Here is a 20,791-nt window from a genome sequence, read left to right as displayed (position 1 = left end):
GTTTTCATTTTGAATTTCAAATTACTGGCTTTCTGTTAGCATATATCAGGAGTAGTGAATTTCTATTAAGTTGGCACATAGTTTTAAATTTTATGAGTATGCTATTGTAAGTGTAAAAACTCATTTCAGTGAGATATGGACATGGATATTTCTTTTTTAATCAGCAAGCTCTAGGCTACATATTATTAGTCTACACTTGTCATCGTGACAGCCTTTAGGCTGTGGAGCTTTATTCTTATATTCTCTTTTGGTGATGTTTTGTTTATTTGGGCAGAATTAAAAAAGAGGCTCTGAAGAGAATTTAATAGTTTAATACTTACTTAATATTTGCTTAAAATATTAAGGTATACTTTACAGGCATTTATGCTTAGACAGGTATTATTATTACAACCTTTTGAAATTATTAGAATGATGCTTTTGTTCAACAGTATTTCTTTCAGTGTTTTGTTAAAGGTATGAGAGATCTTGCACATGTAGTACTTGAGGGCTGTGTTAAACGTTTAACAGTATCAGAAATAACTACCCCCACTCTCTTCTACTGCAAACAGCAAAGAGCAGTTGAAAATTACATGTCACCTCAGTTTTGGATTAAAAATGGTGATGGATTTTCTAATTGCAGCAGCAGCTTGCATCTTGGGTCACCTGTCAGTTCACTGAGCAAGGACTCTGAATGCTTATTATGTCGAGGACAGTGATGGGCAACACACTGCCTCCTTATAGTCACAGGAAAAGAAATGAGCAAAATTGAGCAAAATTAATGGTGGAATATCAGTAGCAGGGCTTTCCCAGCTTATTTCCTACCGTAAATATGGCTGCCATTTATTAATGTTGCCGCTGCCACCAGGAGTATTAGCAGAGGTAGCTACCATATCCTAAGAATCTAGGCTATGCTTCCCACTCTGCCAAATGTTCTACACACATAACTCATATAATCCTCATAGCAGTCCTGTATGGATGTTGATGGAGATTTCAGGTAAAAAGGTTCAAGTTAGGAGCCAGGTTATTTTCATAGCCAGGGTACCACCAGGAAGAGTGCTGAATACCTGTTACTATCTGTTTAGATCTGGTGCTGATGCAGGTAGGAATCAGTGTGCCTTTTATTCTCTGAGGTTTTTTGAATCAGATGAGATGCCTCCTTCTCTGCTTTTTGTTCTCAACTTCTACTCATGTCTGAAATGCATATGCACATTCTCAGCTCTAGAAAAATTCCCTCTTACAATAGAGGGGTGGAATGTTAGAGGTAACTTCCTTTACTAATACAACAAAAAATGAGAATTACTATCATATTTCAGATGGCATTTTTTTAAAACTTTTTTTCATAGCCCGCAAATAACATCAAAATATTTAGTAACTGATTCTTTGGAAACATTATTCTCTATTAAGCAATTATTCCTGGACCCTCATTTCTGATTTTGGTGAACTGAAGGGCATGGCTCTCTCCCACTGTTACTTTACATTCTTCACAGGGATCACTACCATTTCCTTCTCCAATGCATGAAAAGTGAAAGTGAAGTCACTCAGTCGTGTCCAACCCTCAGCGACCCCATGGACTGCAGCCTACCAGGCTCCTCCATCCATGGGATTTTCCAGGCAAGAGTATTGGAGTGGGGTGCCATTGCCTTCCCCGGTGGCAGGGATACTAATTAGAAAAGGCATCTTCTGGGGAAACTCTGAGAACTTTTGGGGATGTTGGAGGTTGGTGTACATGTGGTTTAAAAAAACTGGAATGATTTTGGTATGCCATTTCATTTTCCCATTGAGAATCACTTCAAGGCATTGGAAAAGCATAAATACCATCCAGAAAGTATTGATATAATGATCCCAGTGATACTTGTAGTAACAGCAGTGTTATTATTACTGGTCCTAGGATCTCCACAGAGATACCCCACATCTTCCTGATCACCGCTTTCCTCCTGGCACGCATGACCATGGACTGTGATCACAATAGTGGTTTTCCAAGTGCCAATTCCTGGACCAGTAAAATCATCTGGGCAGTGGTTCCAAGAGCAAGAAAAAAAAAAAAAAAAAGCAGTTTCTCAGACCCACCCTAGACCTAATGAATCAGAAACTTTCTGTATTGCTTTGTGTATGAACATGCCCTCCAGGTGATATGATACACACACAAATACCTGTCATAGTTTCCTATTGCTGTTGTAAAAATTGACCACACATTTAGCAGCTAAAAACAGCACAGATTTCTTGTACTCTCTGAAGATCAGAAGCCCAGGTAGATGTGTCTGGGTCCTCTCTTTAGCATTTCACAAGGCTGAAATAATGATGTTGATAGCGCTGAATTCCTTACTGAAGGCACTAGAGAAGAATTCACTTCCAGCCTCATTCAGGGTTTTGACTGTTCAGTACCTGGTGGTTGTAAACTGAGGTCCCTTTTTCATTGTTGGAAGTCAACCAGGGTACACTCTTAGCTTCCAGAATCTACCCACATTTCCTTTCATGGTTTTCATCTCTCTACAATGGTGGGTCGAGTCCCTTTCACACTTTGAATCCGTCTGCCTCCCTCTTCTGCTCTACCTGATGTCTTTGTCTGCTGCACCTCTATGACTGCCTCTTCTACCCCCAGCCAGGAGGAAGTTGTTTTTAAGTGTTCAGTGATACATTGGGGCCACATTGATAATCTAGGCTCATGTCCATATTTTAAGGTCCAGTTATTAATAACCTTTAGAAGGTTATTAATTCCCTGGAGAATGAAATGACAACCCAGTGCAGTATTCTTGCCTGGAAAATTCCATGGACGGAGGAGCCTGGCAGGCTGCAGTCCATGGGGTCGCAAAGAGTTGGACACGACTGAGTGACTTCACTTACGTCACTTATTAATAACCTTAATTATATCTTCAAAATCCTCTTCACCATGAAATATAACATAATCATAAGTTTAAAACAAAGGGTCTGAGGTCATGGGGACCAAAATTCTGTTTACTTGGCATAACTCATCATAAGGTCTTTCTCTTGACTTTCCCAGGTGCCATGTTGCTCCCTAGGTGGCCCAGCCTCACCATCAGCATCCCGTTCTTGCCCCAGGGATCAAGGTGGCTAAAGGAAACTGTTCTGCCTCACCAGGAAGGGAAGCGCATTCCCCACGGGTTCCACATGTGCATCAGGGCACCTGTCCTGTGTGTCCCCCTCACCTCATCTGCCATTCCTCTGTGTCCCTCTGTATCCGCTCTCTCTCTCATTCCCCTGAAGTGGTTAGCTCCTGGATTTAGCTCCTTATTCTCCAGAAGTGGTTAGCTCCATTCTTGACTATGTCTCTGTCTCTCTTCCATGGTTCAGAAGCACTGTGGTGATGCTGGCATGGACCTAAGCCTAGGAATTCCTCTTTATAAGAAGTGAAACAATGCTTCATGGTGCTTATGAGCACAGAGCCTGAAGCCAGGCAGTTCAGTTTCAAAATTTGTGACCTTGGGTAGCTCTCTTAACTGTTTCATGCCTCAGCTTACCTATCTGTAAATGGTAAATAATAACAATGTCAGATCATTAGCCAGTATTACTAATACTCAGAGAAGAAACAGTAAGTTCACTGTATCCAAGCTTGATTCTTGAGGAAACTTAGAAAATTCTCTCATTTTTTCACATCTCTCTTTCTCACCAAAACTTTGTTTTAAAGCTTCTTGCCTTGGCCCCACCCTAAGGGATATCTTGAACTGGCTAGAATGATAATCATACAAAAACATGGCAAAGAAGTAAACCCATGAGTGTTTGCATATGCAATGTCATGAATTATATAAGGCTGTTACCATTTTTGTTTTACACGATGAAACTGAAGCTTAGGTGAGGTAGCTGAGTCAATAGCCTACATATGGAGATAGGTGAATAAACACAGTATTAGTCATTAACTTCCCATGACTTTACTTGTTAACCAAAGCTAACTTGTCTTCTAAAAGAAGCCTCATAGAGTTTGTAGGCAGTAGTGCTCACTCAGTATCGGTAAAGAGAAAAACCCATGAAAGGAACCTGAAGCTGGAGTCCTGTGGAGGGAAGGCAAGTCTGGGTGGCCTCCTGAGTAACTGTCAGTTGTCCTGGACCATTGTTTTACAAAAGAACAATAGAAAGAATGGTGAGAACTCAGAAAGTATAGGTAGAGGGCTCAAAGACATTTTTTGAGGAAAATCTGGAAAGGGGAATTTATTTAGTGAATTATGCATTAGAGTAACATGTATGTCATTTGAAGGCACTCCTTGGCACAGGCACCTCAAAAGATTTTCTGTTTATCAGGAAAATGTCTAATTAACAAAGTACTTGACCTTTGGCTGCTCATAGTGGAGCTTGTTTTACTCTGTTAGTCTTTTTTGTCGTGTTTTTTGTTGTTGTAATTGTGAGTGATGAATGGCTGCTAACACCCTGACACATGCTTCTTCCTTACCCCCATGGAGAAAGTCTGAAGTTATCTAAGTTATTACTATGTAGGTTGTTTTATCACCTTTTATGTATATGCAGTTTGACACTTTTCAGGAATATCTTCTCAGAGATTAAATAAATTGCTAAGAGCTTGTTCACGGGCTTGTAAAATTGTGGTATATGGACAAGGACAGCGCTATTGTCTTTTCTTTTTTACAACCCCTTTTTGTTGCTCTTTGTGTCCAGTCGATATTCTAAGTTTCCTACCAAAAGCAACTATAATATGTCGTTTTTCTTTGAATTTAAATTATTGAAAAATATATTTTTTCTTTACATAGAATCTCTTTTGTGGGCACAGCAGTCTGCATTAAATGTGTGGATGCCTAGTATGGTTTTGAGACATGCTCCTTTGGAATGTGAGAGGCTGGTGTATGACTGCACACTTCATTTGTTCCCTTGCTTTCTTATTTGGAGTCAATTGCTTATTCCACACAGAGGAACATGTTTCTATGACTAGGTTTTCCCCTTCAACAAATTAATACCACATAACCTTTCCTTGCCTTTTGCTCTTGAATTTTGCCTGTGTCAAAAGAACTGACTAAAACATTGATCCCCAAAGGAATAAATTGAGTCCAATGATTTGCTTGGTCACTCTTGTCCTTTCAGTTTTAGATTTATAAGTCTTCCAGCCTTCAGGATCCAAGGCTTTGCTCTAATTCTGCTTCTTGGTTCACAGTTGCCTTGAAGTCTTTTTTAAGAATCTCCCATTTTTGCTTGATGCATACTAGTGTCTCTAATGTAAGTGTCCCAGCATTTTTATTTCTTGCATCAGTATTTTTTGTACATCTCTTTAGTAATACATCAGAACACGCATAAAGATGTTGTGTGCCTTCCTGTTCCACCAGCTTATATGCACAAGCATGCTTGTGTAATAGTGGTGATTCTCTGCATAGTCTCTTACTACCTTTCACTACTGTGTTCAAATGACTTCACTATGCCACTACTAGTTAGCCAGCTGTCTTTCCTGTAGGACCTTGTCGTGCATCATCGTTACTGAGGCCACTTATTATTCCATCAGAGCTGGGAATAAGTTTACAGGGAACTTCTTGGGGACTGGAAATCATTGTGTCCTAAGAGATGCTGGGAAAGATTGAGGGCAGGAGGAGAAGGGGATGACAGAGGAGGAGTGGTTGGATAGCATCACCGACTCAGCGGACATAAATTTGAGCAAACTCTGAGAGATTGTGAAGGACAGGGAACCTGGCATGCTGCAGTTCATGAGGTCACAAGAGTCGAACGTGACTTAACGACAGAACAACAACAACAACAAAGAGCTGGGTTACTTAGATAGGACTGGCTTCGACAAGGATGAAGGTATCCTGTGTGGGTAGAAAGAATCTGGCGTTTTCATCCTTTCACAACACAGGAAGGTGTGCTGCCTAACAGCAGAATTCTGGGCATGTTAGAGCTGCTATGTAGCAGTTGGTAGTGTGAATGGGAAATGTGTAAAGTTTTTTTGGTTTTTGGAGGACAGGCAACATATCCTTGCCAAATATTGTTGTTGTGAAGGAACCCAAGTCTAAATTGGTCTATATGGTTGGATTGCTATGCTTAGTTTATTTAAAACATGGCATTTGGAGAGAGGTAAAATACCAGCATACTGCATCTTCGCCTTTTTTTTTTTTTTCTTGAAGCAAATTTGTTAGGTCTGTTTGCAAAAGGACTAGCTGTAGCAGGGCAGTAAAGAGACATGTGCCTCTTTCGATAGACCTTTTTTGTAGTGTTAATTCTAATAGAAATAATCATTGATTTATAAGAGTGGAATGGAGCGGGGACATTGATTCAAAAGAGAACAGCTGTTAACAGTTTGATTTATGGTGATATTAAAGCAAATGATTCAGATTCACCTTGCACAGTCTAAGGTTGCTTGTCCAGTGGTTAGTTGTCAAAATATATTCATCAGAGAACAGTCAACTTCTCAGTGAGAAGCACACCCCTAACAGAATGTCTGATTTACTCTTTTGAGGCTGGGATGATATCGTGTGCTCGATATGTGCAAGGTTGCTACGTGCACACCCGTGGTTCTTAGGTAGAAAGGGATTGTTGTAGAATGAAATAAATAACCTTATCAGACACTCATTTTATGGGATAAGAATGTAAATGCAGTGAGTAATCAGAGCGTATGTAAATAGCAGCAAGCTAATTTTCAGAATCATTGCGACTCATTTTGTAATATCTCTCCTATTTAAGAGAATAAAACTCAGCTTTTCCAGGAAGCATAATATCCTCAGTGGTCAGTTATGGTGTGACAAAAACAAAGAAGCCTTTTGTTAGGACCTGGGGTCTTTCATCTGATTGTCATGATGAGTTTATTGTACTTCTTTAAAGTCTTTGCTGATCTCCTTTGGTGACTGACTTTGATGTCCTTTCTTCAGTTCTTCTGTGGCTTTCTCTGTATTCCTTGATCACAGCACAGGCCACACTGAGGCATAACTATGGCCAACCTCTGCTATTTGAAACCACAGGTACTGGAGGGCAGTGACCAAGGCTTTCCCAGCAAATGTGTGTGTGTATGTGCTAAGTCGCTTCAGTTGTGTCTAACTCTTTGCGACCACGGACGGTAGCCTGCCAGGCTCTTCTGTCTGTGGGTTTCTCCAGCTAAGGATACTAGAGAGTGTTTCATGCCCTCCTCCAGGGAATCTTCCCAATCCAGGGATCAAACCCGCATCTCCTAAGTCTCCTGCATTGGCAGGTGGGTTCTGGGGAATCCCCTTCCCAGTATATAGCAGGTGGATATGTGTACTAAACACTGAGTGAGTGACATATTTCAGTGTCATTTGGGCCCCAAAAGTTTGTCTAATGTATACAGGTACCCTTAAGGAATACCCATTTCAATCTGATCCTGACATCACCACTTCACATAGTTCTATTTTCTGATTTCCCTAGCTCTAACTTGATGAGGTTGAACCAGACAGGTAATCTTCAAGTATGTTCTAAGTTTTGGTGACTTACTCATTTTGAACCCCTAAGCTCACATTATTTCTGTCATCATTATTTCTAATGGATAATGTGTGTTTCTGTAGGGAGCATGACTTCGGCAACTTCACCGATCATTTTAAAATGGGACCCCAAAAGTTTGGAAATCCGGACCCTAACAGTGGAGAGGCTTTTGGAACCGCTCGTTACACAGGTAAGAGATGCTCTGAAATAGTTACCTGTGTATATTTCTATTGCGATTATATCATGACTTTCTGAAGAATGTGAAAATCCTTAAGCATGAATGAATCATGCCACATTGCTGATTACTTAATATGTATTCCTGCCCCAACTGTGGACAGTTTTTTCCTTTTCTTCTCAATAAGATTTGGAGTGCTTTTTACAAAAGTTTTCATGTGATTTTTGAAATTAAGTTGATGAGATAATTAAAGAAGGGGCTTTGATGAAGGGGCCCTCATTTGCAGTAATGGCTTCAAAGTCTAAATAAATCATGCCTAGCTTGCTTTCAGATGCTAATGCAGTTAGGAAGAACTCTACTGACTATTTAAGAGCGAAGTATATTTATTGAATTACTTTGTCTTTAGTTTAAAAGGGAAAATTCATCATGTTGAAATTCCACATGAGGACCGTGAACAGAAAAACATCTTCTGGATTTTTAAATTTTAAAAATTAATTTTTGTGTGTCTTGTGAAGCATATTATTTGCTATATTTCAGAAAGAATTTCCGAAAGTTAAAATTCAAGATTTTATGGGTATATTTGTAGAGAAATGCCATGACAAATTAAGTAGAGACCATTTATATGGGTAGAGATCACTTATATTGGTTTTCTGTAGCTTCTATAGCAAATTACTGTAAACTTGGTGGTGTAAAGCATCCCAAGTTTATTATCTTATGGTTCTAGAAGTCAGAGATCCTAATGTTAGGATATTGGTAAAGAAGCATTCCTTCTGGAGGCTCGAGTAGAAAATCTGTTTCTTTGCTTTTTCCCTGTTCTAGAGGCCATTCCCTTCTTTGGCCCCTTCCTCCATATTCAAAGCCAGCAGTACGGCATCTTCAAATCTCTCTCTGACTGACCTCTGCTCATGTCCTCATATCTAATCCTGTCTCACTCTTAGAAGGACCCTTATGATTACATTGGGCCCACACAGATACTCTAGAATAATGTCCTCATCTCAAGATCTTTGAGCAAATCACATCTGAAAAGTCTCTCTTGCCATTTTTAGGTAGTATATTCAGACTTTCAAGGAGTTAGAATATGGACAAAATCTCATCTAAAATTCATCAGCTAAAAATTTCCAAATCTCATCATCTAAATCTTCTAAATTAGGTATGAGTAAGGTTTAGATAGGGACTTCCCCGGTGGTGAAATAGTAAAGAATCTACCTGTTAGTACAGGAAACACAAGAGACATGGTTTCAATCCCTGAGTGGGAAAGATCCCCTGGAGTAGGAAATGGCGACCCACTTCAGTATTTGTACCTGTAAAATTCCATGGACAGAGGAGCCTGGTGGGCTACAGTCCACTGGGTTGCAAAGAGTTAGATGTAATTGAGCATTCTCATGCTTATCATCAAGGTTCTAGTTATATTCATTTTTCAAGCAAAATTTCTCTCATCTATGTACCAGTGAAATTAGAAAATAAATCATACACCTTCAAAATGCATTGTGGGACAAGCATAAGATAACAGGTGCAGACATTTGCATTTAAAAAGAGACAATGTGGAAGAAAAAAAATGGTTACCAGTCTCAAGAAGTTTAGAATTCCAACTAGGCAAACTCAGATTTCACAGCTTGGTGATAATCCTCTGTGGCTCAAGGCTCTGCCCTCTGGGCCTGGTTCTTTAAGAATCATTATTTTTTTTTCATGAAAGATAGCATGTATTTTCAGTTGAATATTTCCTGCCTGTGTAACTTGAAAGTGCAACAGCTTTTTTGAAATTCATCTCTTTTTTTCAGTTCAGATTGTCAGTATTTCAACTGATGTAACATTCTTGAGAAACCTGTGGTTCTCTCTTGTATATATCTGAGATTTTCTCTATTAGAAAACAGGATACTTTGTAGATCTTTCGTGGATAACCTCATCTCCAATTTGTCTTCTGCTGAAATCACTGAGGGAATCCATGAATCCCATGTCTAATCTTTCCAAGAGCTCCTTGTGTGAATGAACATATCAAGGTTTTAATCTTTCCAAAGCACTAACCGAAGGTTATCTAGACACAAAGTTGACTTTTTCTTAAGAGCCACTTTTTCCTGAAACTGAGACTTCTAATTTTAACACCTCTTGCAATCTGCCTAGGCTGAGAAGTTTCTGAATCATTCTGTCTTGGTTCCTTTCAACTTAATATTCTTAACAAAAAAAATTTTTTTTCTGGCTGCATCTTGTGGCATGAGGCAGGATCTTACATTCATTAACTAGGGATTGAACCCATGCCCCCTGAAGTAGAGGCATGGAGTCTTAACCACTGGACCACCAGGGAAGTACCAATAATTCTTGACTCAGTATGTTTCTTTCCTCTTCAGTTCAGTTTAGTTCAGTCGCTCAGTCCTGTCTGACTCTTTGCGACCCCATGAATTGCAGCACGCCAGGCCTCCCTGTCCATGACCAGCTCCTCTCACATTTCGCTATAAGCAGGAAGAAGAAACTAGGCCACTCCTTCAATACTTTGCTTGGAAATCTTCTCAGCTAAATATTCAAGGTCATCACTTACAATTCTGATTTCTATATAATTATAGGAAGCAATTCAGCTAAGCTTTCTTCTACTCTATAACAAATATTGTTTTTTCTCCATTTTCCAATAACATGTTTTTCATTTCCTTCTGAGCCCTCCTTTAACTGTCCATTTATAATGATTTCAATAATTTCTAAAATGATAAAAGCTTACTCTACCGTGCTGTTCACTTCCTTCTGAGTCCTCACCAGAAGGGCTTTTAACATCCATATTTTACTCTGTGTTCAAGGTAATCTAGGCTTTTTCTATCATGCTCCTCAAAATGTTCCCAGCCTCTGCCTACCGTCAATTTCAAAGCCATTTCCACATTTTCAGGTAGTTGTTATAGCAACACCCTACTTCCCAGAACCAAGGTCTGTATGCCTATATGCTTCCAGTTGCCACTATGACAAATTACCACAATCTTAGTAGTTTAAACAATACCCATCTATTATCATACAATTCTAGGGGTCAAAGGTCCTAAATGCAAGATGTTGGTAGGGATGTGTTCCTTAAGGAGGAAGTTCATTCCTATTTTTAGCATCAGGAGTGCACCTGTGCCCTTGGTTGTGGTGCTTTCCTCCATCATTAAAGCCAACAGTTTAGCACCTTTAAATCTTTCCTCTGACTTCAGCTTCTACCATCATATCTTGACCTCTGACTTTAACCCTCCTTCTTCCTGAATTCCAGGCAGATTCTTTACCATCTGAGCTATCAGGGAAGCTCCCTCTTATAACAACTCCTGTGATAATATTGGGGTCACCCAGATATTCTAAAATAATCTCTGGATCTTGAGATCCTCTGCAGAATCCCTTTTGCCATTTAAGGTAATACATTCACAGGTTCTAAGGATTAGGAAGTAGACATGTTTGTAATTGTTGAAACATTTCATTAGATTTATGCCCTTTTTTAATGTGGTCATGATTCTTATCAGTGCTATACAAATTTATTCAAGAAACACCTAATACTGATAGACTCTTAGATTTGAGAGTATGTTGGCTGCTGCAGTTGTGGTTTGTGGACTAAGACTGATCCATGAATTATTTGTTATTGGACAGCAATAAGCACAGAAATTCAAAGTAAGTGCTTTGAAAAATTTATGGTAGTTTTATAGAGTAATTTTATGCATGTTGAAGCTAATCATAAAATTTGAGCTTTTTATCTTTAAATTTCTGGGGTTATTCATTGTCTTGTATTTTTAAAAATCTTTGGTTTATGCACTTTTAGAATAACCTATATTTGACCTTTCATCATAGATAGCTTGAAAAAGCCTGATTTGGGAGGTTCTTTGTGGTTGGTCTGCTCGGAAATGTAGTTCTGTCGGCTGGGTTACTAACACAGATTACCTTTTTCTAGTGTTGGAATTTTCACTTCAGATTCATGCCAATATATTTAATCCTTATCATGCAGATGAAATGAAGCAATAATTAGAACATAGTGCCCTGTGTTAATTAAATGTAGTCTCCATTTTTCTTTTCTTGATGGTTGTATTTCAGGTTCATACTGGTCGTAAACCAATACTGTATGTCAGTGAGAAGGATATGAGTGAATCTAGCATGGGCAAGCCCAATATTACACATAAACTGTCTCATTTCTTAAAAGTTTCGTATCTTTACATATTTGCTCTTGATTTATCTAAAGACCAAAATATCTAAGATTACATTTAAACATTACAGCCTTTTCCATGTATCTTTCAATCCAGTCATTTCAAATTCTTCTATCAATAAAGGCAATACATTAAAAAATACTTGTTGAAAATAAAGACAGTTAATAATCTAATTCATATTTTTTCACTTAATACAGGAAAATACTTACAAAGTCTTGTTGAATTTCACACGGTGACTTAGTACTGTAACTATTCTTAACACCCTTCCAGTGTCTCCTAATATCTAAATGGCTTGCCTTTCTTACTAGTGTTCCTACAGTGATTTAAAAAAAAAATAAAAAAATGATTCTCTCAAAAATGTGACTTTTAAGATAGGCTTTTGTAAATATTGTTTCGTGATAATATGCTTGTGTTATCAAGACTCACCATTCCCACCCCTGGAATGAAATCTTAAGGGTAAGATTAATATGATTGTTGATCCTTTGAAGACATATGAATAATTTAGGAGAGATAAGATAATATTAGAAAAGGAAGAGGAACCAGAGATCAAATTGCCAACATCCGCTGGATCATGGAAAAAACAAGAGAGTTCCAGAAAAACATCTATTTCTGCTTTATTGACTATGCCAAAGCCTTTGACTGTGTGGATCACAAGAAACTGTGGAAAATTCTGAAAGAGATGAAAATACCAGACCACCTGATCTGCTTCTTGAGAAATTTGTATGCAGGTCAGGAAGCAACAGTTAGAACTGGACATGGAACAACAGACTGGTTCCAAATAGGAAAAGGAGTATGTCAAGGCTGTATATTGTCACCCTGCTTATTTAACTTATATGCAGAGTACATCATGAGAAACGCTGGATTGGAAGAAGCACAAGCTGGAATCAAGATTGCCGGGAGAAATATCAATAACCTCAGATATGCAGGTGACACCACTCTTATGGCAGAAAGTGAAGAGGAACTCAAAAGCCTCTTGATGAAAGTGAAAGTGGAGAGTGAAAAAGTTGGCTTAAAGCTCAACATTCAGAAAACGAAGATCATGGCATCCGGTCCCACCACTTCATGGGAAATAGATGGGGAAACAGTGGAAACAGTGTCAGACTTCATTTTTCTGGGCTCCAAAATCACTACAGATGGTGACTGCAGCCATGAAATAAAAAGACGCTTACTCCTTGGAAGGAAAGTTATGACCACCCTAAATAGCATATTCAAAAGCAGAGACATTACTTTGCCAACAAAGGTTCGTCTAGTCAAGGCTATGGTTTTTCCTGTGGTCATGTATGGATGTGAGAGTTGGACTGTGAAGAAGGATGAGCGCCGAAGAATTGATGCTTTTGAACTGTGGTGTTGGAGAAGACTCTTGAGAGTCCCTTGGACTGCAAGGAGATCCAACCAGTCCATTCTGAAGGAGATCAGCCCTGGAATTTCTTTGGAAGGAATGATGCTAAAGCTGAAACTCCAGTAGTTTGACCACCTCATGCGAAGAGTTGACTCATTGGAAAAGACTCTGATGCTGGAAGGGATTGGGGGCAAGAGGAGAAGGGGACGACAGAGGATGAGATGGCTGGATGGCATCACCGACTTGATGGACGTGAATCTGAGTGAACTCCAACAGTTGGTGATGGACAGAGAGGCCTGGAGTGCTGTGATTCATGGGGTCGCAAAGAGTCAGACATGACTGAGAGACTGATCTGATCTGATCTAATCTGAAGATAATATTAGATATAAACTCCATGTTCAACATTTAAAGCAAAAGGTGGAAATGAGAGAGAAAACTAACCTAAACAAAGCCCCAAATGAACCAAACACATATTACAGTTTAATGAATGGAATAAAATTCATTGAAATATCCAGTGACTCTATATGCCTGTAGCCATCCTGCAGTTTATATAAAGCTGGATAGAGTTGAAATAAACACCAGAAGGTTAGGAATTCTCAATAAAATTCATTCACTGTTGTAAGGAAAGTGATGTCAGGAATTTACCATCTGTAACTACTTAAAGTAGTAAACAAAACTTTCCCTCATTTCTATCATAATGTATATGAGGTGCATGTTTAACTTACAATGTTGAAATGGCAAGATTCTTTTTGGAAAAATTTTACATTATGGAAATCATGCAATTTCATGTGAGAAAAGATTCATTTTAGACCTTGAAAAAGATGCCTGAACTTTTATAAATTCAAGAGAGTAAAAATCTTTAATAGGCCATGTTCTGTGATACTAAGCTTTATTAGGAAATGGAAAAACTATATTTGGCAAATTTATTAGGAAATTAGGACACACTCTTAGATAACTCTTAAAAGCAAAGGGAAATTATAAACTATATTTGACTTAATGAAAAAGATGATCTCTTCTTAACAAAATATACATACCCACTAAAACTGTGCTTAGTACAAAATTTTAGCTTTAAATGCCTTTTTTACTAAAGAAAAACCAGAAATAAACTAAGTATTCAACAAATTAGAAAAAGAACATCAAAAGAAACTAGGAAATCAGAATTTAATAACCATAAACACTGGAATCACTAAAATAGTGAGTTCAAAGGGTTAAATTTATTCAAAATTTGATTCTTGTTTTGTCAAAGATGCCATTTATTTATTTATTTTTGGTTGTGCTGGGTCTTTGCTGTTGTGCAACGGCTTTCTCTAGTTGTGAAGAATGAGGGCTACTCTCTGATTGTGCTCCATGGGCCTATCCTTGAGCTGGCTTCTCTTGTTTGCAGAGCGTGGACTCCAGCCATTCAGGCCTCAGTAGTTGCAGCACACATGGCTCAGTAGTTGCAGTTAGTGAGTGCTGGCGCAAGTCGTGTGGTACAGTGGCTTAACTGCCCTGCAGTGTGTAGGATCTTCCTGGAGCAGAAATCCAGTACATTTTCCTTGCATTGTCAGGCAACTCCCAACCACTGGACCACCAGGGAAGCCCTGATTCTTTCTTGAAATGGCCAATATAAATCCCTCAGGCACATATTATGGAAAATATATAAAGAATACATAAGATTATGAGTGGGAAAGCAGAAAGAACTCTAGGAACAAGAGAGATTAAAAGAAGCATAGTTGAATATTACATACAACTCTATACCTAGGAAAATGAAAACATAGAGGAAGGGAATAAAATCCTAGAAAGATTGAAATAATCAAAATTTATCCAAGAGGAAGTGGAAAACTGGATTAAGCCATATAAATATTGGAAAGCTTTTAAAGATCTGTTATTAAAAAGCAGCAGAACAGATGGATGTCTAGCTGAATACTATCTGATATTTAAAGAACTGATAATTGCAGTGTTACTTAAAGTTCTGCTTCAACCGTAGAAAAAATTTAACAGCTCCTCAGTAGTTCTTGAAGAAACATAGCTTTTATATTAAAAAATCAAGACACTCTAAAATAACTTTAAAAAAGGACAGTGATAATTCAATCTTATTTCTGAATTTAAATGCAAAAAAAATTCTATAAAATGTAGAAAGTATCATCCAGCAGTGTATCAAAAGTTTAGCATATTCATAACAAAATAAGACTTTTAAAGAATATGATAGTCTGTTATCAGGAAACAAAAATATTTTAGTTTCTCAATAGATTATACCCTGGGGTACTAAACAGATATTTGACAGAATTTTGTAATCTTTTCTAATAAAAACTTTTAATAAGAATAAGATCATGTAAACATAGGAATAGGACAGATAAAATCTTTCATTTATATTATTATTGTGTACCATTGAAATCAATGTGAGAATAAGGTAAGATAGCCAGATATAGTATAAATATACAAAGATAGTTTTGTCTATGCAAACCAGTTAGAAATGAAAATGTAAATATTCTCTTTGTAATTAAAAAGTATATACAGAAGGCCATTATTTTTCCAATGCAAAATCTACCTTAATTTTGTAGATTTGTAAGTTGCAATTTATTAATTATTTTCACACCATTGAAATAGTGATTATGTTTATACAAGCTTTGAAGTTAGGAAGGCTTGATTGTGAATCAGAGCTTGAATATGTTACTTAATCTGTCCTCATATGTAAGTTATGGATACGTCATAAGATTATTAAAGTGGTACCTGAGACAGTCCATTAAAATGAGTTGTAAGTGTCTGACAGTGTTCTCATATTAATATTGTTGTTCAGTCACTAAGTCGTATCCAACTTTTTGCAATCCTATGAACTGCAGCACACCAGGCTTCCCTGTCCTTCACAGTAATATAGGTTTGCTCTTAATGCAGTGTTCTTTATTACTTGGTAGTACTGGCTTGATAGTAATGGCTTTATTACTTGATAAATGTGACTTACTGGATAGTAATTAATTATTACTAGGAATTGGATGCCATGTATAAAATAGGGATTCATTGGATATTTTCTTTAGGAAAAAAACATTTTAATGTAGATTTAGAAGAATTATTTATGTTTTACATTTAATCAAAGATAACTAAAGAAAAAACTTATAAATTACTGAAATTCAGCCTTAAACATTTCAGTAAACTAATGAAGCTAAGGCCATCACAATAGTACAGGATGAAATTTGTTAGAATTTTGTTCCTTGTTTCTCTATAGAAAGATGAATATGCAACTTAAGAAATAACCCTAAGCATCTGATAAAAGAATACCGTTGATGTTTAATGAGCTGTTCTAAATTGGCCTGATGGGGAAAGAACCTCCTGAGAAGAGGAGCTCTCTTTAATCTTTTTCTGTATCATTTTCAGTAATGTCCATGGGGCCCTATTAGGTTGGGCTCTAATGCCTTCTATATTTAAGTCTTTTTAAACTTTACTCAAAAAGTTAATACTTATCTCAAAACCTAAATAATTAGAATATTATATCCTTAAAATATTATTTCAAAATTTAAAAATTCAATTTTATGCTTTAAAAAATAACTTATTTTATCCACCTTTGGTATTAGTCCTTATACAGGAATTACCTCTTTGTGACTCACAACAATAGTTAAATTCTTCTGTGCATTGAATCAGGGAAACAGATTTAGATTTTTTTTTTTCAGACTTAGATTTAAAATTAGAGAATTTAAAGTTGGAAAGTGATTAGAGAAATAAACTGATAGTCAGAAATGAAATAACTTCTGAGAATTAAGTCAGTATGTGTCTTTTTGTTATATCATACTCTGTCTTATGCTGCTGCTACTGCTGCTAAGTCGATTCAGTCGTGTCTGACTCTGTGGGACCCCATAGACAGCAGCCCACCAGGCCCCGCCGTCTCTGGGATTCTCCAGGGAAGAACACTGGAGTGGGTTGCCATTTCCTCCTCCAATGCATGAAAGTGAAAAGTGAAAGTGAAGTCTCTCAGTCGTGTCCGACTCTTAGCGACCCCACGGACTGCAGCCTACCAGGCTCCTCCGTCCATGGGATTTTACAGACAAGAGCACTGTGTCTTATACTGTTTACAAAATATTTTGTATATGAATTTACCTAAAGAAAAAAAGTATGAAATGAAGTCTCGTTGTATCCTTTCTCCATCTGTCCAGAAAATATCACTATTGAAACTACCTTAATTCATGTTTTATTCATGTGATTCGAAGATTAATACATTTGGATGGTTCCATGGTGATACTATAATGTTGTAATAAGTTGATTATTCATCTTTGTCAGAGGATTGGAACTGTGTGAAGGTGAAGAATGTACTAAAAGCAAACAGTGGGAATTCTAATAAGCTTATTTATTTATTTGATCAAATTTAGGTGTAATGTGGTTAACCTGTTTCCAAATATTTTCCTGTTTTTGTTTTTAAAATAACAATTCCCATTTTAATTCTAAAAAGCTGTTTTTCTGACTTTGAAAAATGTTTATCTGTCTTTATTATAAGGTTTTGTGGCTGAATAACTTAAAAATCATTACTTTATTTAAAACCTCCATATCTTTCCTTGTGAAAGAAAAAATAACATATATTAAAAATAGGATTTGAATACATGTAATGAGATCTCTTCAAGAAAATTAGAGATACCAAGGGAACATTTCATGCAAAGATGAGCTCGATAAAGGACAGAAATGATATGGACCTAACAGAAGCAGAAGATATTAAGAAGAGGTGGCAAGAATACACAGAAGAAGTGTACAAAAAAGATCTTCATGACCCAGATAATCATGATGGTGTGATCACTCACCTAGAGCCAGACATCCTGGAATGTGAAGTCAAGTGGGCCTTAGAAAGCATCACTACAAACAAAGCTAGTGGAGGTGATGGAATTCCAGTTGAGCTATTTCAAATCCTGAAAGATGATGCTATGAAAGTGCTGCACTCCATATGCCAGCAAATTTGGAAAACTCAGCAGTGGCCACAGGACTGGAAGAAGTCAGTTTTCATTCTAATCCCAAAAGGCAATGCCAAAGAATGCTCAAACTACCACACAATTGCACTCATCTCACACGCTAGTAAAGTAATGTTGAAAATTCTCCAAGCTAGGTTTCACTAATACGTGAACCACGAACTTCGAGATGTTCAAGCTGGTTTTAGAAAAGGCAGAGGAACCAGAGATCAAATTGCCAACATCTGCTGGATCATGGAAAAAGCAAGAGAGTTCCAGAAAAACATCTATTTCTGCTTTATTGACTAAGCCAAAGCCTTTGCCTGTGTGGATAACAATAAACTATGGAAAATTCTGAGAAAGATGGGAATACCAGGGCACCTGACCTGCCTCTTGAGAAACCTATATGCAGGTCAGGAAGCAACAGTTAGAACTGGACATGGAACAACAGACTGGTTCCAAATAGGAAAAGGAGTACGTCAAGGCTGTATATTGTCCCCCTGCTTATTTAACTTATATGCAGAGTACATCATGAGAAATTCTGGCCTGGAAGAAGCACAAGCTGGAATCAAGATTGCCGGGAGAAATATCAATAACCTCAGATATGCAGATGACACCACCCTTGTGGCAGAAAGTGAAGAGGAACTCAAAAGCCTCTTGATGAAAGTGAAAGAAGAGAGTGAAAAAGTTGGCTTAAAGCTCAACATTCAGAAAACGAAGATCATGGCATCTGGTCCCATCACTTCATGGGAAATAGATGGGGAAACAGTGGAAACAGTGTCAGACTTTATTTTTGGGGGCTCCATAATCACTGCAGATGGTGACTGCAGCCATGAAATTAAAAGACGCTTACTCCCTGGAAAGAAAGTTATGACCAACCTAGATAGCATATTTAAAAGCTGAGACACTACTTTGCCAACAAAGATCCATCTAGTCAAGGCTATGGTTTTTCCTGTGGTCATGTATGGATGTGAACGTTGGACTGTGAAGAAAGCTGAGTGCCAAGGAATTGATGCTTTTGAACTGTGGTGTTGGAGAAGACTCTTGAGAGTCCCTTGGACTGCAAGGAGATCCAACTAGTCCATCCTAAAGGAGATCAGTCCTGGGTGTTCATTGGAAGGAATGATGCTGAAGCTGAAGCTCCAATACTTTGGCCACCTCTTGTGAAAAGGTGACTCATTGGAAAAGACCCTGATGCTGGGAGGGCTTTGGGACAGGATGAGAAGGGGACAACAGAGGATGAGATGGCTGGATGGCATCACTGACTCGATGGACGTGAGTTTGAGTAAACTCTGGGAGTTGGTGATGGACAGGGAGGCCTGGTGTGCTGTGATTCATGGGGTCTCAAAGAGTTGGACACGACTGAGCGACTGAACTGAACTGAACTGAATGAGATTATGCTTTGGGAAGTTTACCTTTATGACATATATTAATATTTAATTGAAAGACTATAAAGTGTTTTTATTATTTTACAATTACGGTTTCATTCCCTAATATTAACACTTCTTAAGTTGTACTTTTTTTAATGTTTGGTACCCACAACTAAAAGTAATTCATTATGTTTCATGTACTTCTTTGAATTGATGTCATATGTTGGATTACTTGGCAGTTATTGTGTTTGTCACTTTTGAAATAGGAATTTAGTTGACTAGTGTCTAGTCTAGAGTTAAGATTAATTTCTGTTTTGAAATTATGTTCAAAATTTTGATGTCTGCCACCAGATGGGAGTGATGTTCTTTTTGTTATGAGGCCAGCTGTATTAGCAAAGTTTTGAAACTTGAGTAATGTGTAGAATCCTTTTAAACCCAAAATGAAAGCCAAAAAAATCCTCCCAAATCTTAGAGTGAGCTTCAAGTAGTATTAAAAACATGAAATTATGTTTGCACATATTTTTATTCATAAAGAAATTTATAAAATAAGTAACAAAACAAAATAAGAAAATTGAAATTTTCATTAATTTGATGGATGATGTTTTTCTGACCTTAAATCATTGGGTACAACATAGATATGTTGGTAACTACTTTAGCTCTAGGTCTTTTGTGTTTGGCAAACACTCATTACCTTGTGTACCATTAGGACCAACTATGCAAGAAATAACTATTGAGTCTACCATGCCATCATTTCACTTTTTTTTTTTTTTTTACATAAATATACTTACATTTAACAGATAGCATCTGCCTCTGTTCCTCTCTCATTAGCCCAGGGCAGTAAAAGTTAAGTAGTAAGGCATTGTTATGGTTTTAGATGTGGCTCAGCAGTAAAGAAGCTGCCTGCAATGCAGGAGCCGCAGGAGACTCCAGTTCCATTCAGGAAGATCCCCTGGAGGAGAGCATGGCAACCCACTCCAGTATTCTTGCCTGGAGAATCTCATGGGCAGAGGAGCCTGTTGGACTACAGCCCATAGGGTCGTGAAGAGTCAGACATGACTGAAGTGAGTTAGCATGCATGCAACTGTATTAAGAATGACACAACTAAACCATCAACTGGAGGACACTGCTGCTGATGCTGCTAAGTCTCGTCAGTCGTGTCCGACTCTGTGCAACCCCATAGACAGCAGCCCACCAGGCTCCCCCCGTTCCTGGGATTCTCCAGGCAAGAACCCTGGAGTGGGTTGCCATTTCCTTCTCCAATGCAGGAAAGTGAAAAGTGAAAGTGAAGTTGCTCAGTTGTGCCCGACTCTTAGTGACCCCATGGACTACCTACCAGGCTCCTCCGTCCATAGGATTTTCCAGGCAAGAGTACTGGAGTGGGGTGCCATTGCCTTCTCCGAAGAGGACACTAGAACCCACCAAAAAAAGATACCCCATATCCAAAGACAAAGAAGAAGCCAGCCACAACAAAATGGTAGAAGGAGCACAATTAAGATAAAATCAAATCTCACATACCT

The 20,791-nt window shown here is 37.9% G+C and overlaps 1 protein-coding gene across 4 annotated transcripts in view; it reads left to right on the top strand.

The window, feature by feature from the left end:
* The window catches only part of CTNNA2 (catenin alpha 2), a 1,365,089-nt gene that overhangs the window by 167,500 nt on the left and 1,176,798 nt on the right, over positions 1 to 20,791 (top strand). For all 4 annotated transcript variants that reach the window (XM_070798845.1, XM_070798847.1, XM_070798846.1 and 1 more), the window contains exon 2: positions 7,437 to 7,543. In XM_070798845.1, the coding sequence (XP_070654946.1) occupies positions 7,442 to 7,543 (102 nt within the window). In that variant the 5' untranslated portion in view covers positions 7,437 to 7,441. The remainder of the gene's footprint in view (positions 1 to 7,436; positions 7,544 to 20,791) is intronic.

This window comes from Bos indicus, chromosome 11, assembly GCF_029378745.1.
Source record: "Bos indicus isolate NIAB-ARS_2022 breed Sahiwal x Tharparkar chromosome 11, NIAB-ARS_B.indTharparkar_mat_pri_1.0, whole genome shotgun sequence".
NCBI lineage: Eukaryota > Metazoa > Chordata > Mammalia > Artiodactyla > Bovidae > Bos > Bos indicus.
Note: the sequence above shows the minus strand (reverse complement) of the source record. Positions and strands in the feature narration are given on the sequence as shown.